General features: G+C 43.6%; 1 protein-coding gene across 2 annotated transcripts; it reads right to left on the minus strand.

Annotated features, from left to right (window-relative positions):
* Positions 1-535: 535 nt before the first annotated feature.
* Positions 536-13675, minus strand: zdhhc1 (zinc finger DHHC-type containing 1). 2 transcript variants are annotated; one of them, XM_026378224.1, is made up of 11 exons: positions 13161-13675; positions 12008-12227; positions 11663-11838; positions 10199-10300; positions 9562-9686; positions 9064-9219; positions 8737-8849; positions 8418-8506; positions 7583-7703; positions 7105-7180; positions 536-1229 (listed from the first exon to the last, which is right to left on the minus strand). In XM_026378224.1, the coding sequence occupies exons 2-11, from the start codon at positions 12224-12226 to the stop codon at positions 754-756; spliced, it is 1653 nt and encodes a 550-aa protein (XP_026234009.1). In that variant the 5' UTR covers position 12227; positions 13161-13675; the 3' UTR covers positions 536-753. The 2 variants fall into 2 exon arrangements, with proteins under 2 accessions (XP_026234009.1, XP_026234008.1); XM_026378223.1 differs by having other exon boundaries at positions 536-1232.
* Between the last annotated feature and the right edge of the window lie 4236 nt (positions 13676-17911).

The raw sequence follows: 17911 nt of genomic DNA on the forward strand, positions 1-17911 counted from the left end.
AGAAAAACTTTAAAAAAAAAAAGTTTTAATTATTAAAGTTTTAATTGTTTAGTTTTGATAATTTGCCACAAACTTTATTCATTGATTTCAAGTTGCTCAGATTCTTATTAATGGTCGAATTCCATGCATGTGATTAGCATTAGCTTTAGCTGCACTGTAACAGTGACGGCTTGTTTGAAATTAATCTGGAAAACTGATGAGAGCAGGGGACAGAGACAAGACGAACAGTTTCTAACTTTTTCGTCAGCATCAAGCTGTAGTTTGTTTGAGATGGAATGCTGAATAAATAAAATGGTATTTTATTCAGTATCCAGTTTTACTGTACATTGTTGTTAAAAAAAACTTTACAGGAGATGCAGAGTTTCTGGTTTAAATGTCATGTGACTCAAATATTTTACACGAATGTGTTGAAATTCTAATAAACCACAGTCGTCATCAGTTTTCTAATGAAACTATAAATGTACAATCTTAAGTCAATAGAAAACCACGATTTGATTATTGATCTGTCAGGAAAAAAAATCTGTCAGGTCAGGAAAAATCTGAGAGAATTCTGTCACTGAATCGTCTAGTTTCAGACTAAAATCATATTTTCTGATAAATGATGTCCACAGTCAGAGTTTAGGTTCGGAGACTCGGACACAAACTGAATTCCTTTGTGAAGAGGCAGATCTGACCTTTGGCATCAAATTAATCGGTGAGTTCAGATAGAAAAGGACATTAAGTAGTTGTGCACTGCAGAGATACACTAACTGCTCAGGTCACCGCTCCATCTAGGAGGCCACTTCTGAGTGACGCCCGAGACGCAGGTCTAGAGCTGGACCTGGAACCAGACCTGGAGCCAGTCCTCCTTCCCAGACTGAGACCCCCCCCCCCACTGGTCCGGCTGACAAAAATGGTGGGAGGTTGGGTGGAGACCATCTCAAACTTCAGCTCCACGCTTTTATTTGTGCGGGAGGAAAGCGTCTGCCTCTTAGTCCTGGGTTGGGGGGACAGTACAGGGAACACAGGGACCGTTCTATGTGAAGACACTTCCCCGGCAGCAGAGGACGAGGAGCCCAGTTTGGCCAACGCCACAGGGATTTCCTCCAAAGACTCTGCAGAGTCCGAGTGGTACTCGGTAGGAGGGCCAGCGGCCTGGACGGGGGCCAAGGGGGGCAGCGAAGCCCTCAGAGGGAATGCTGGGAAAGGAAGTCGCTGACCCGAGGACACAGTGGACACGATGCTGGGTTCTGCTGGAGGATGAGACAAAGGCACGGAGGTTACAGGGTACAGAGGACGTGAAGTAAACACCATTTACACACAGATCCTCACGGAGACCCACTAATGTTCAAGTTGGAGTGGGTTAGATCAGGCACCACACTGGGAGGATAGGAGACCAAATTCAATTCAATTCAATTCAATTTTATTTGTATAGCGCCAATTTACAACAGAAGTTATCTCAAGGCACTTTACAGTGTAAGGTTTAAGACCTTACAGAAAATATTTATACAAAAAATTATAGAGAAAACCCAACAATCCCATTTGAGCAAGCTTTAGGCAACAGTGGAGAGGAAAAACTCCCTTTAGAGGAAGAAACCTCCAGCAGAACCAGGCTCATAGTGGGCGGCCATCTGCCTCGACCGGTTGGGGTGAGTGTAAAGAGAAGAGAGAAAAGAACAGCAGGCAATAAAGACAACAACAAGCATCAAGAACATTGGGCAGATGAACTGGATTCTGGAGATGTACAGCTCCAGGCCGAGGATACCTGCAGAAAAGTACAGAGAGAGGGAGACAGAGAGGAGGAAACACAACTAAAAGAGAGAGAAGACACAAAGTTAATGACATGCAATGGTGGCATTTGCATTGATACAGGAGAAAGGAGAGAGGAGAGGAGCTCAGTTTATCAGTAGAGGTCCCCCAGCAGAATAACCTATATCAGCATAACTAAGAGATGGTTCAGAGTCACCTGATCCATCTCTAACTATAAGCTTTATAAAAAAGGAAAGTTTTAAGTCTAGTCTTAAATGTAGAGAGGGTGTCTGCCTCCCGAACCTGAACTGGGAGCTGGTTCCACAGGAGAGGGGCTTGGTAGCTAAAGGCTCTGCCTCCCATTCTACATTTGGAAACTCTAGGAACCACAAGTAAACCTGCAGTCTGAGAACGGAGAGTTCTGCTTGGAAGATAAGGAACTATGAGGTCTTTAAGATAAGATGGAGCCTGATTATTAAGGGATTTATAAGTTAGGAGAAGAATTTTAAATTCAATTCTGGATTTAACAGGGAGCCAATGGAGAGAAGCTAACGTTGGAGAAATATGATCTCTCTTGCTAATTCCAGTCAGAACTCTGGCTGCAGCATTTTGGATTAACTGGAGGCTTTTTAATGAGTTATTGGGACATCCTATTAATAATGAATTACAATAGTCCAGTCTGGAAGTAACAAATGCATGGACTAGTTTTTCAGCATCACTTTGGGACAGGATGCTCCTAATTTTAGCAATGTTTCTTAGGTGAAAAAAGGCAGTTCTAGAGATTTCTTTTATGTATGAAGTGAAGGAGATATCCTGATCAAAGATAACTCCGAGGTTTCTTACAGTATTACTTGAGGCCAGAACTAAGTCATCAATGGTGAGAATGTGTTTAGACATAGTGTCTCTGAGATTTTTAGGCCCAAACAGTATAACCTCTGTCTTGTCCGGATTTAGGAGAAGGAAATTGGAGGTCATCCAGGCCTTTATGTCTTTTAAGCATTCCTGAAGTTTGACTAATTGATTAGTTTCTCCTGGTTTCATAGATAAATATAGCTGAGTATCATCTGCATAACAATGGAAATTTATAGAGTGTTTCCTAATAATATTGCCTAAAGGGGACATATATAACGTGAAAAGAATCGGTCCAAGCACAGATCCCTGTGGAACTCCATAGCTGACTTTGCTGTGCATGGAAGACTCATCATTAACGTGTACAAACTGAAATCTATCCGATAGATACGATTTAAACCACTCTAGTGCTGTTCCTTTGATTCCAATGACATGTTCCAGTCTGTGTAATAAAATGTTGTGATCTATAGTGTCGAATGCAGCACTAAGATCTAACAAGACGAGTATAGAGAGTAGACCATTGTCTGATGCTAATAGAAGATCATTAGTGACCTTTACCAGTGCTGTTTCTGTACTATGATGTACTCTAAATCCTGACTGGAAATCTTCATACAAGTTATTGCTACGTAGGTGGTCGTACAATTGCTTAGAAACTATCTTTTCAAGGATTTTAGAGATAAAGGGCAGATTGGATATTGGTCTATAATTCGCTAAGACCCCTGAGTCCAGAGTAGGCTTTTTGAGTAGGGGCTTGACTACAGCAACCTTAAAAGCCTGTGGTACGTAGCCTATTTGTAAAGACAGATTGATCTGATCTAATATGGACGTGCTGATCAAAGGTAAGACATCCTTGAGGAGTCTAGTTGGGATGGGATCTAAGACACATGTTGATGGTTTAGAGGAATTAATTACTGAAATTAATTCAGAATGATCTACAGGGAGGAAGCAGTCTAAGTACGAGCGTGGATCTAGAGTTGTTGTACAATCCATGCTATATGCAGGGATGATCTGATCAATTTTTTCTCTAATAGTTATGATTTTATTTGTAAAGAAATTCATGAAGTCATTGCTGCTGAGAGTTGAGGGAATACTAGGGTCAACCGAGCTATGACTCTTTGTCAGCCTGGCTACAGTGCTGAAAAGAAACCTAGGGTTGTTCTTATTTGCCTCTATTAATGAGGAGTAATATGAAGTTCTAGCTTTACGCAGGGCTTTTTTATATATTATTAAACTATCTTTCCAGGCAATATTCATCTAAATTGGTGGAACGCCACCTCCTTTCCAACTTACGTGATTTCTGCTTTAAGCTACGGATTTGTGAATTGTACCATGGAACTAACTTCCTCTGACTCACTAGTTTCTTTTTCAGAGGAGCAACAGTATCAAGTATTGTTCCAAGTGAAGCACCAGTACTATTAACAAGATAGTCCAATTGTGCTGGAGTAACATTGAAATAACTGCCTTCCTCTGTGTTGGTACATGGCTCTGAAATAAAAGATGGAATCAGTTCCTTAAATTTGTCAACAGCATTTTCACATAAACATCTACTGTAGTGAATCTTATCTGTAGGTTTAGTAAAGTCTGGTACTGTAAATTCAAATGTAATTGAGAAATGGTCAGATAAAAGAGGGTTTTGGGGAAAAACTATTAACTGATCAACTTCCACACCGTATGTCAGAATAAGATCAAGGGTGTGATTAAAACTGTGAGTGGGTTTATTTACATTTTGGGTAAAACCAATGGAGTCTAATAGTGAATTAAATGCAGTGTTGAGGCAGTTATCATCAACATCTACATGGATATTAAAGTCACCCACTATAATGACTTTATCTGCACTAAGAACTAAATCAGATAGACACTCTGAGAATTCAGTTAAAAACTCAGAGTAAGGGACAGGAGGACGGTACACAATAACAAACAGGACTGGTTTTGGATTTTTCCAGTTAGGATCAGAGAGGCTAAGAGTGAGGCTCTCAAATGAATTAAAACTATGTTTAGGTCTGGGGTTGATTAACAAACTTGAGTGGAAGATTGCTGCTACTCCGACACCCCGACCTGTGTTTCTAGGAACATGATAATTAACATGACTTGAGGGGGTCGACTCATTCAGAGAGACATATTCATCCTGCTGCAGCCAGGTTTCAGTAAGACAGAATAAGTCTATTTGATGGTCAGTTATCAAATCATTTACTAACAGGGATTTAGACGAGAGAGATCTGATATTTAACAGTCCACATTTGATTGTTTTCTTGTTATTTTGTTCTAAGAGAGGAGTCGTCTTTATTTTTATTAGGTTTTTATGAATTACTGCTCTTGTGTTAGTTTTAGATATAAATAATTTAGGTACTCGGGGAGCAGACACTGTCTCTATGGGGTTATGGTAGTTTTTGGGGGGTGACGGCTGTAAGGAAGCTGCAGAGAGGTGTGTAAGACTGCGTCTCTGCGTCCTGGGCTCCACTCTGACATGTCAGGGTTTAGGTCGTCTAATAAACTCTGCCATATTCCTAGAGAGTTGAGACGCACCATCTAAAGTGGGATGGATGCCGTCTCTTCTAATCAGCCCAGGTTTTCTCCAAAACGTTTTCCAATTGTCTATGTAGCCCACGTTGTTAGCGGGACACCACTTAGACAGCCAGCGGTTGAATGACGTCATGCGGCTAAACATGTCGTCACTGGTCAGATTGGGAAGGGGCCCGGAGAAAACTACGGAGTCCGACATCGTTTTTGCAAAGTTACACACCGATTCAACATTAATTTTAGTGACTTCCGATTGGCGTAATCGGGCGTCATTAACTCCTGTGTGAATTATTATCTTACTATATTTACGTTTATCCTTACACAGGAGTTTCAAATAGGACTCGACGTCGCCCGCTCTGGCCCCAGGAATACACTTGACTATGGCCGCTGGAGTCTCTAACTTCACGTTTCTGACTATAGAGCTGCCAATAACCAGAGTGGGTTTCTCAGCAGGTGTGTTGCTGAGTGGGGAAAACCGGTTAGAAACGTGAACCTGGTCGTGGTGAACCTTGGGCGAGTGTCTAGGGTTATGCTTCCTACGAACCGTCACCCAGCCGGCCTGACTTCCCGGCTGCTCGGGAACTGCCGGGGGACAGCTAACAGGAGCTATGCTAGCTGGCTCCACACCGACTACCGGGACCTGGCTAGCTGGCTTGTTTTCCACGGTGCGGAGCCGAGTCTCCAAATCAGTCAGCCTCGCCTCCAAAGCTGCAAATAAACTACATTTATTACAAATCCCCTTCTCACTAAAGGAGGCAGAGGAAAAACTAAACATATGACACACCGAGCAAGAGAGAGCAGGAGGAGAAGAGGGAGAAGAAGAAGAGGGAGAAGCAGCCATGGCTAACAGAGTTAAGCTAGCAGACCTCACAACACAAGAAAACAAGAGTAATAAGTATTATGAATGGTCCTTAAGCAACACAGGTGTATGTTATAACTCTTACGCCAGTAGTGCTTTTCACTAACAATATGAATTTAGCTTAAAGTTTGTTAAATCTAGCAAAACAAACAGAGCAACTGAAAAGCGAGTCAGCGTCAGCGTCAACAACAGGAAGAGATACGATACGCCTACCGTAGGAGGCGTATCACTTCTGTCACCAAATGTTACAGATGGTTTCAGTAAACCTGCTTATTTCCAGGGTCAGGGAGGAACAAAAAGCAACACATGGTCACATAAAGTGTAGAACTTTGTGTCCTGAATACTGACAGAGAGCAACAAGAGAAGAGGGAAAGAAAATTGGCCTAAATATTCAGTTCAGAAACAGGGACAGTCTTACTTACAGACATACTTGGAACTATAAGGAACCTTTCAGAGGGTCAGAATAGGTTCTGCAGTTTTTAGAACTGAACTATTTCAGAAAAGCCCCAGACTTCGAGTTCGTTGCTCACTTTGTATAAACACACCTACACATTCACTGAGTCCTGTAGTCTAGGAGGAATGATGCAGTGTGTTAGTATAGATGCAACACAAGCTAAGCTAACATAGCTGCCTAAAAATATGTGATATTAGAAATGAGAACAAACAGCCAGCAGCAGCCTCACAGTCTGTGTTGTTAGATTTAACTGCTAGATGAGAATCATCCTCACTTACATGGAGATTGTTCGGTTTAGTAAATATCAACTAACTTGTTTCACCAGATCCGAACTAACCACTGCACAGACTACAAAAAGCTTATGAGTCAAATGTCCGACTCAGATTTAAACCAGCACCAACTGTCTTTTGACTTCAATGCTTCAGTTGCAATATAAAAATAACCGTTTTTTCAAATATGTAGTTTGTATTATTAATAAGAGACAATTCATATTGTTAACAACAGGGAGCTAGTGCAATATAAGACTTCACAAATATGTTTTTGAAGGAAGCAGAATATCGTCTACTTGTTGTTATCGACACAACCTCAAAAAGATAATGTGAACTTTGTCTGGGAGAAGAAGAAGCTGAATCAGACCATGCGACTGTCAACACACTATGTGACACAAGAACTAAGCACAGTATGTGTGTTTGTGTACCGGCGGGCAGGGCTGTACTTGGACACTGCGCTCTCTCCACCTCTGCTGGAACATTACGAACCTTCTTCTTCTTTTTCTGTCAAAGAACAAACACATGAACCAACTTTAGACATCTTCAGTGTCTATCTCCTGTTTATACAGAACTTTATTTTAGAGTTTAGTGAATCCATGGCTGAACTGACTGCAGAAACACGGCTCCACCCGGCTCACTGAGTCCATGTTAAGTTCAGTAGGTGTCCGGTAAAGTATAAGCAGCTTAACTTCCATGTTAATTTATAAAACCATCATGTGTTCACACTATAGTCACAGTTTATTTATGATGTCATCATCCAGAACATGGATCGATTTGATTCAGTTCTAACGACGTGTTAACATGAAGTGATGTTACAGATACAGAAACACCGAAACCTTTCGAACTCTGTCATCAGCCATTGAAGCTTTACTGTCAAATGAGCACAGGTGAATTATGTGCATTTACCTGTGTGCGCTGGTGTGTGAGTGCTGCTGCTGCTGCATTCGGCTCTGTAGAGACAGTAGCTGCAGCTTCCCCCTCCACAACAGGACTGGACAAAGACCTCACTCTGCCGTTAGCCAGAAACCTGACACACACACACAGTCATGTCTCATTATACTTGTGAAAACACTCATTGACATAATCCCTTCCCCACCTCCTTACCTTAACTGAACCCGTACCTAAAACCTCAAACAGCCCTTCAGGACTGTGTCCTTTTTGTTTGTTTAGCGAAAACCCTGATTGGGTCCTAACGAGGTCACAAATAACATCTTACACACAGAAGTCAGTGACTGCTGCTGGACAGAAACACTGGGCCTCCCCACATCACATGGACTGCAGGGGTCTACTTTATATTCCAGCCTGAACCGATCCACAGCTGAGTAACAAGTGCAGCTATAAAGTTTACATAGAGCAGAGACTGAGCTCAGGATGTAATCAATGCTGGAATAGTTCAAATAAAAATCAGAGTAATGTGTATTCAGGTGTAGTTCTTCTGACTTACTGAGTTTATACAGAATCAGGACCAGCTGGGAGTATGACACATGTCTATTTATACCTAGCAGCTCAAACACCCAGTTCACCCTCTGTTTGCTTCCTGGTAGCTGCAGCCAAAGAATCTTGTTCTGTTGTTTTCTGCAATGAAAGCCGTCGCCACGACAACAGGTCCGGCCTCATTGTGTTATGAAATGTTTACTTAGACGTGTCAGAACCCGGTCAGACCTGGGGGCTGGACCTGGACCTCTACAGGGATCTGCATTTGATTCAGTTCTAACGAGGTGTTAACAGGATCAGAACTCACTCTGCCTCCCCCCTCACAGCCACAACGGTGGGCTCCTGCACGTCCAGCTGGGGGTTGGTGTAACCCAGAGTCCCAGAGTAGTTCACCTCCTGAGGGGGGCAGCACAGGATAGAGTAATTAATCAGCACTCCTGTCAGTATGGCAGCAGACAGGGCTGCCGTCCTCTGGGGCCCCAAGTTCTGTGAGGCAACGGGAAGGGAGCCCAGAGCACCGAGACATGAGGTCACAAATACAACAACAACCACAACAACCACAAACTTAACAAGTATGGGGAAGGGGGGGTCCTAATAACAATAGCAGACAAATGTTGGGGAGTCACCTTGATGACCGAAGAAGCGGCAGCATCCTTCCCTGATCCTGGTTTCCTGGGATCTCTGTCCTGACGGTGACGCTGCCGCACGATGTACTCATACGTACTGAGCCTGTTCCACACTGTAACACACACCATCATAAATTTTACTGTAAACCAGGACATGGACCATGAGGACCATGGAGAAATATTTTGCAGTAATTTTTTAGATCCCTGTGTATGCTATGTACATTGTTCAGTTTTTTATAGAGTACTATAATGTGCACACACCAGAATGTTTTCAATCTTAATGTATGAACAATGGCTGTTTGACAGACAGGTGTCTGTGGGTCTTACTGAGGTAGAGGTGGAAGCAAAGCAGGTGACAGAGCAGCACAGACGAGAGCAGAGCCAGAGCAACGGTGACAGAAGCCAGAGCAGGAATCACTGCTGCTGCCGACCTGAGAGGAGCCACGGGCAGGAAGACGAACCACACACCTGTGTCGTTCCTCACTGTAGGACACACACACACACACAGGTGAGTCTGCTGAAATGATTCAGGTAGACTCATAGTTTGGTTAGATTACAGACTTTTAGCTTGTTACTATCCTTCAAATTAACAGATTAAGACTTTGAGCTGGTTAACTAGTGTTGTTTTCATAAACTTTTCATGAACATTTAACTGTTTTCATGAACATCTGTCTATAATTTTTTAACTCATCTGGTTCTGTTGTAAAATGGATGTTTTTTCTTGTGAAATCCTGCATTTGCCAATGTATGTCGATCTTTGAGGCTACATGTGACATGCTGTCCTTTCTGACCCCTTGCTGTTTTTGTCTAGGACTCTGGTCTTACCCAGAAAGTGCTTGTCAGTTCGGAGTTTGGACGGGTCCAGAAAAAATTCCATGAAGACGTAGGAGGAGACAACCAGAATGAGACAGACCCCCAACAGTGCTGAGACCACGCTGTGGAGGAAGAACCTGCAAAGTACACAGAGTACAGCTTTTACTTCCAGTTATTTTTCCCTTGTGGTATCAGAGTAAACACAATAACAGGAATCACATAATCTTAAGTATTTAAAGTCTGTCTGTTTTCATTGGAGTCTATATGTCACTTTATTGTTATCTTTTATTTACATTTATATTTAGTTATTTGTCACTGTTATCTAGAGCGAGTGAGGTACAAAGCAAATGATTCAAGCCAAGGAGAAGACCTATAAAGTAAGGTGCTCTAGGAAAAGCTGCTTCAGTTTCATAGGGTTTGTATTGCCCCATCACGCTCCTGTGACCCAGCTTATCAACAACTGAGTGAAGAACGGTGGCCGGTTTCACCTTTGGCCCTGAGATTACTATAATGCATGTTTCACAAACATAAGGTATCTGATAGTGGTAATTATAAACCCCCTCCTCCCCCCAGTTCATGTGCATTAATGTTGACAGAGACTGCATCACAACAACAGGACACTATCGAGTTACAGCAGCAGGTGACTCACTTGTAGTTCCTCCTGCCCACACAGTTGTTGAGCCACCGACAGTGATGATCAAAGTTATCCACACACTTGTTACAGGCGCTGCAGTGCTTCGACTTCGGGCCCCTGAAAAAAAAAACAACTCTTTGTACCGTCACATATACACACACACACACGTGGGAAGTACCTTTTCTAATACAGTACTTCAGTCCAGTGTTCAGGCAACTGTACTTTAGTTCTAATTTTATTTTATACTGCACTACATTTCTGAGATTAATAACACTCAGTGAGTACTGATAAGATGCTGAACACAGGACATTTATCTGAGAACACCCTCCACCACTGCACACACTCCCCTCTGTCCTGTTCGATCTATTCACCGCTTGTGTTTTAAGTGTTTTTGGTGGAATAAATGAGACAGATTCAGAGAACTGAGCTTCATGTGTACATGTGATGATTTAAAAAACAACATCAGTGAACAAACAGTGAATGAACAGCGTTTATTTAAAAAGACGTTTCCATCCCAGTTGTGCCAGATGTCACACGTCAGTCGAAACTGATTCTGTTCTGCAGGTCGATATTGAGCATCCACTTACCGTATAAAACTCTGCCAACAGCGAGCTGAAGCTAAACCTAAAACCACAATGACAGGTCTGACAGCTTGGTGTGTAGCTGCTCCTCTGACCCAGTTCTCTGTGCGTCCTGAGAGAAACCAGCACAATGACCTGGTTTGCTGAGGCTTCCCCCGTAGCTGAGGACCACAGTGATCTGCATCAGACCTCCCGCTTCACTGAGCACCTGAATTATTTACACGAGGCTGCATTAATCATGTCGACTGCTGAGAGAAAGCTGCAGCTGAATCCGAAAAAAATCAGGCTTTTTAATGTTCTAGTAGTACTGGTAGTAGTAAAAGTAGTAGTAGAAGTAGTAGGTAGGGGATCATGTAGATTTCACCAGGAGAAAACTGATTACTCTCTGTGTAACTCGGTCTCTATACAGGACAAAAGTTTGCAGATGGAAAAAGTAGTGGATTATCTGGATGATGCAGAGATAGGAGACATGATGAGATGCCTCCTCGAATTAAAATAAGTTACACTGAAACTGAAACTAACACAAAGCGCCTGTAGAGTCTGAATAAGTCAGTTTCCATAGTGTTTGAGCAGTGAAAACAGAAAATTCAGTTAAGAGCATATTCTGTCCCTACAGTATTATTGTGTGAACATGTAGAAGAGTAATCTGATTACTAATCTGCTGCAGGTAGAAGGAGCTCCAGTATCTCCAGTTACACTGAAACACACGAGGAGCTGCAGCTCACAGAGACTCTGTCCACTGAGACACATGACATCTGGCCAACATCGGACCCAGTATCTAGAAGAAACAGTCACCTGCTCAGGTAGAACAACACTCCCAGATGTTTTCTGTGTCTGTGTTAGTAGACGTGCAGAACATGTGATGCAGCTGTGGGAGCTTCGTATGTGCGGTACTCACACGTCTACCTGGCACAGGTAGCAGTGGCAGTTCTCGATGACGTGTGCGTGTTTTGACCGGTCAAACACAGGGACCGGACCCTTGTCACTTTTGGTTCTGACGTTGTAGTCGGCCGGATCGACGGACACGGCCATCACGTGGACAGATAAGTGACAGACAAACATGACGCCCATGCACTGACACACAGATCAGGATTTTGCACTGGATCACATGGCAGCAACTACCAAATCTAGCAGAACCCCATCATCCCACATCATCCTAATCCCCCCTGCCCCACAGGTCTCTCCCTGTGGGGCACCCATTAAAATCTTGTTCTCATACAATGTGTGTCCGCTCTAAGGATACGATATAACCTGCAGGGATCCAGTGAGCTGGCAGCAGTGGCACAAACACGCCAAAGCCGGTGACTGCAAAGAAGATGTAGAGCAGCCAGGCCAGCAGCTGGAAGGGGTGGGGGGGCCAGCTCCAGCCATTAGTCCGAGAGCAGAGTGGCACATCAGCTCGGTGTGGACCGTCCTCACCAACCGGTGCCGTGCGGTTCGGGTTCCTACAGCACACATCCATCCTGCACAGAGCAAAAGACTTGGTTTTAAATCAGGGAGCATGGTCTTCATCACAGGAGCTGTGTTAGAGTTTCAGCTCTGCAGCATCAGTCACAGCTGGAACATTACTCAGTTAAATGATGCATCTACCAACGTCGGTCTGCAGCTAAAAGTCAGTTTATCTGCTGCTTGTTGTCTGGATTTAACACATTCCCAACAGTCATAACTCAAAGACAACTAGTAAAATCAAGGAGAAATCAGTTGTGTTCATAAAATATATAGTTTATATGTTTGTCTCAGATTTGTATGTGAAAATTGGAAGAAGAAATATATATCTGAACTGTTCACTATTCTATAGTTTAGGAGCAAGCAGCGAAAGCACAACTACCTTAGAGCTTCCGCTTTGTTTTGGGCACTCTCAGGAGTAGGTAGGTAGTTAGGTGAGAACGGGGAGGTGTATAATGGAGAAGCAGTTCAGAGAAGCAGGACGAAAGGAAATTCAAAATTAATAAGATTCAGTATAAGGAGGATGTGATACAGCACTGAGGACGGTCTGGGCTTTCCTCAAACACCTGCAATCAAACTTGACATATGAACAATCTTCTGAAAAGGAAGAAGCACAACTGCAGGAGTAAGAAGACAGAGTTAATGGCGGTGGAGGTCCCACATAAGACCAAGTCTTGAACCGGCTCTGATTCTAAGCCTTATCAATATAAGCCCAGTCTTGAAAGTAGAGAGGGTTCTGAACCTGATCTGGTTCCAAATGTTCTTTGATTTAGTCTCATTTTCATAACCTTTCCTACCCGAGCAGGTACAATGTGGTAATAACACCGCACGTATTTGACCATTTTACTCATATTTACAGAAGGTACCACGTCAGAAATCACCGGTGTGAACGACTGGAAGCACCTGAAGTTCCTTCAACCAGAAACAGCCTGGCATGAGACGGAGCTCACCTGGTTAGCACAGGTAAACGGGCCCTCCGCTCCGCTGCATCTCATCCCACAGTCCGGGCCTGACCAGCGGCGTGCAGCTCAGCCGTTTCCCGGCCGGGGAGGACCAGGGTGCTGGGGAGAACAGTCGCGGAGGGATCGACTCGGTCCAGATGTTAACTCACATTCATCCTGGCTGCATACAGCGGAGCTAGTTGGCTCACTCAGCGGCTACAGGGGCGCGCCGAGCCGCGGAAGATGACCTCGTTTTATCGGGGTGATGTTTTGATGAACCCGGTTGTTATCGAGCTAATGTGCTAGTCGCAGCTAGCCTCGGTAGCCGGACACCGCTGCTGTCATGGTGGCTGGCTGGCGCCCACAGATTGTGAGTTCACCGCTAACAGTGAATCAAACAGCAGCCGTAACGTTTAATTTTTAACAACTTTGAATAATTAACGATTGGCGGTGATTCAGCCGTGCGGTAACCAGCCTGCTAGCCTGTTAGCCTAGCCACCGTCTATTAGCGGTGTACGCCGTTGCCTGGTAACGCTGTGTGGTTCACCCGCCCCCTGGTGATGTTAACGGGAGGTGTCCAGCAGGGGGCGGCAGACCCACGGTCTGGAACACCTGAACAGGTATTTCAACACACGAAACGGACCAAATCACGGAGCAGTACTTTTATCCTCTGCTGCCATGTAACTAAGTACTTTTCCTCGGCTAGTTATGCTTCACATGAGAATCAGAAACACTTTGTTTGTGAGACGGCCTACCTGGAGGAGATTGGAAATCTGGAGCACTGGTGCCAGAGGAACAATCTCCTAAACATCAGCAAGACAAAGGAGTTGGTAGTGGACTTTAGCACAAAGCAGGAGAGGAACTACCAGACCCCTGTCATCAACAACAGCCCAGTGGAGAGAGTAGACAGCTTCAGTCACAGACCTGTCATGATCCTGTCACATCAACACCGTGGTGAAGAAGGCCCGACAGTGTCTTTACCACCTCAGGCGCTTGAGAGACTTCAGACTGCCCTCCAAGGTGCTCAGGAACTTTACTCCTGCACCACAGAGAGCATCCTGTCAGGAAACATCACAACCTGGTTCGGGAACAGCACCATGCAGGACAGACGAGCTCTACAGAGGGTTGTGCGATCAGCTGAGCGCATCATCCACACCGAGCTCCCTGACCTACACTCAATCTACAGCAAGCGGTGCTGGACCAAGGCCAGGAAGATCGTGAAGGACCTCCCTGAAGGCCAATACAGAGAGACTGAGGAGGAGCTTCTTCCTGCAGGCGATACGGTCTCTCAACCAGCACACCACACAGTACTGACCCACTTTACACACCCACACTCATGCTTCTTGCACTCTCTCTGGACATTCGGGTCAATCATCGGCCCCAGTGGTCACTGCACACCTTTCACATTACTATTTATTCTATTATGCACAAGGACACCCAGGTTTTCTTATTTTCCTATATTGTATATTTGTACTGTACAGATATTTTATTCTTAGTTAAATTTACTTCTACTTTCTTTATTATTTTTATTTCCTATAAATAGTCTTCAATAGTCTTTTATTTTTTAAGGTCAAGGGAAGTCGCCTAAGCATTTCACTGCATATCGTACTGTGTATGTGACAAATAAAATTTTAATTTGAGTAAAGACTGACACTGTAATGTAATATGTCACCTTGCAGTATATTCCAATATATAATTATACGAATTTACAATGAACTAATAAATGTTTTATTCTGGATAAAGCATGTTGTAGAAAATTTTCCTCTTCCTCTAAATGTGTAAAATCTTAGTAGACTTCAAGGAAGGATGAACAATCTCAATTTAATACGTACATGCCGGCATGGAGAAAACACCACAATCATGTAAATGTCTTCTGCCCTACCTCTCTCTAACCCTCATACTTATACTTCACAGGTCCCCCCCACATAACATTCCACATATAAATCCCTAATAATCAGGCTCCACCTTATCTCAAAGACCTCATAGTTCCATATCTTCCAAGCAGAACTCTGCGTTCTCAGGCTGCAGGTTTACTTGTGGTTCCTAGAGTTTCCAAATGTAGAATGGGAGGCAGAGCCTTTAGCTATCAAGCCCCTCTCCTGTGGAACCAGCTCCCAGTTCAGGTTCTGGAGGCAGACACCCTCTCTACATTTAAGACTAGACTTAAAACTTTCCTTTTTTTATAAAGCTTATAGTTAGAGATGGATCATCTCTTAGTTCTGCTGATATAGGTTAGTCTGCTGGGGGACCTCTACTGATACACTGAGCTCCTCTCCTCTCTCCTTTCTCCTGTATCAATGCAAATGCCACCATTGCATGTCATTAACTTTGTGTCTTCTCTCTCCTGTAGTTGTGTTTCCTCCTCTCTGTCTCCCTCTCTCTGTACTTTTCTGCAGGTATCCTCGGCCTTGGGTTTGTACATATCCAGAATCCAGCTGACCTGCCCAATGTTCTTGCTGCTTGTTGTTGTCTTATTGCCTGCTGTTCTTTTCTCTCTTCTCTTTCCACTCACCCCAACCGGTCAAGGCAGACGGCCGCCCACTATGAGCCTGGTTCTGCTGGAGGTTTCTTCCTCTAAAGGGAGTTTTTCCTCTCCACTGTTGCCTAAAGCTTGCTCAAATGGAATTGTTGGGTTTTCTGTATCATTTTTTGTATAATTATTCTCTGTAAGGTCTTAAACCTTAAACACTGTAAAGTGCCTTGAGATAACTTCTGTTGTGAATTGGCGCTATACAAATAAAACTGAATTGAATTGAATTGAGGAACTATGTATATGTGTACTATAAAAAAAACATAAATTCTTCTACACATAGGTTGACTGTTTAGACCATAAATTTTCACTGTCAGGACATAAAGGATAAAAATCTTGCCTAAGAACTTCTGCTGGCTGGGATTCAAACCCCAGTCCCCCAAAAGGCAGCAATCTTACCACTACACTAGCCAGCTGCAAGTACATACAGTATTTGATATGTGGTGAGTGGAGTAGTGTCTCTTTATGTATGAGTTGACACAGGAGCTGATTAGTCAGAGTAATTAGCACCACTTGAACTGGTCCCATGTGGCAGGTACAAATGCCTGAAGTGTAGAGTGAAGAAGTTGTTGGGTGCTCCAAACAAAGGGGATTCTGAGATGTCTTCCACATTTGCATCACTTCTGATTTTTTGTGTGTAGTCTGAAAGAGCGTGACGTGGAAAACACCAACAGAGGGCTCTGAGCGTTACCAAGCTCAATGTTCTATAGTCACAAATAGAAACGTGTGCTTCTCAGATTCTGTAAGAACCAGAAGCTAAAAGAAAACTAGATATCCTGGTCAAAGATAACTCTGAGATTTCTTACAGTATTACTTGAGGTTAATACAAAGTCATCTACAGTAAGAATGTGATTAGACATAGGGTGCTTTTAAACCTTAATTCGTTTGCTTTGGTCCGAATCAGTTGATCACTTTGTAACATTGGAGCAGTTTCTCCTCGGTTCCGTTTCGTTTAACACATAGAAAAATCCAAGCGAACCAAAACACGTGACTTCAAACTACCTAAGAACGTCATCTCCTCTTATTGGTCAGATTGTTTCTGCCGCGGGACCAGAAACAGTAAATACTGGAAGAAGATGTAGTGTTGTGTTCTACTGTCTGTTTGTGTGACAGTAGGGAGATGAGTTCACTATTCAATGTTACCACAGGTTGTTCATCCTGTTGATTATTGTTTATTACGTTATGTTTTTGGTGGACAAACAAAAAAGATGAAAATCTACAAACTACCCAAAGTCCTCAAATCATTAGATTCATAGTGTTTGGTCCCGTTTCGGTTCTCACCAGGAGGACCTGGAGGAGTGCGCTAAGTGATTTGGATCGAGACCACCTCATTTTGGGGGTCTCGACCCGTTGTTTTGGTGCAAACCCAAGTGTGATTATCGTGTTCACACCGAACCGCGAACCGCAGAGAAGAAGAAGAGGGAAAACGAACTTGAGTCTGATTTAATCAAACTCTGTCTTGTCTGAATTTAGGAGAAGGAAACTAGAGGACATCCAGGCCCTTTTCTTTTAAGCAGCTTAAAGTTTGACTAATTGATCAGTTTCTTCTGGTTTCATAGATAAGTATAGGAGGGTATAGATAGATACTTATAGATACCAGTTAAACCACCCTAGTGCTGTTCCTATAATCCCAATGGCATGACAGGATGAGTTGGGGGTCTGTGTCTGTGTGTGTGTGTGTGTGTGTGTGTGTGTGTGTGTGTGTGTGTGTGTTAGTTTGCGTATGTGTGTGTGTGCGTGTGTGTGTCTGTGAGTGTGTGTGTTAGTTTGCGTATGTGTGTGTGTGTGTGTGTGTGTGTGTCTGTGAGTGTGTGTGTGTGTTAGTTTGCGTATGTGTGTGTGTGCGTGTGTGTGTCTGTGGGTGTGTGTGTCTGTGAGTGTGTGTGTTAGTTTGCGTATGTGTGTGTGTGTGTGTGTGTGTCTGTGAGTGTGTGTCTGTGAGTGTGTGTGTTAGTTTGCGTGTGTGTGTGTGTGCGTGTGTGTGTCTGTGAGTGTGTGTCTGTGAGTGTGTGTGTTAGTTTGCGTATGTGTGTGTGTGAGTGTGTGTGTGTGTGCGTGTGTGTGTCTGTGTGTGTCTGTGAGTGTGTGTGTGTGTGTGTGTGTGTTAGTGTGTTTTTCCTGTCTCTGGGTCCTGGCTGTCCTCCATCAGACTCTGGTCTCTCTTATGTAACCTGCAGACCAATCACATCTCCCCTCTCTGAATCAGGAAAGCTCTTGTTTGTGGTCAGGC

The sequence above is a fragment of the Anabas testudineus genome, chromosome 3 (genome assembly GCF_900324465.2).
Source record: "Anabas testudineus chromosome 3, fAnaTes1.2, whole genome shotgun sequence".
NCBI classification, from domain to species: Eukaryota; Metazoa; Chordata; class Actinopteri; order Anabantiformes; family Anabantidae; genus Anabas; species Anabas testudineus.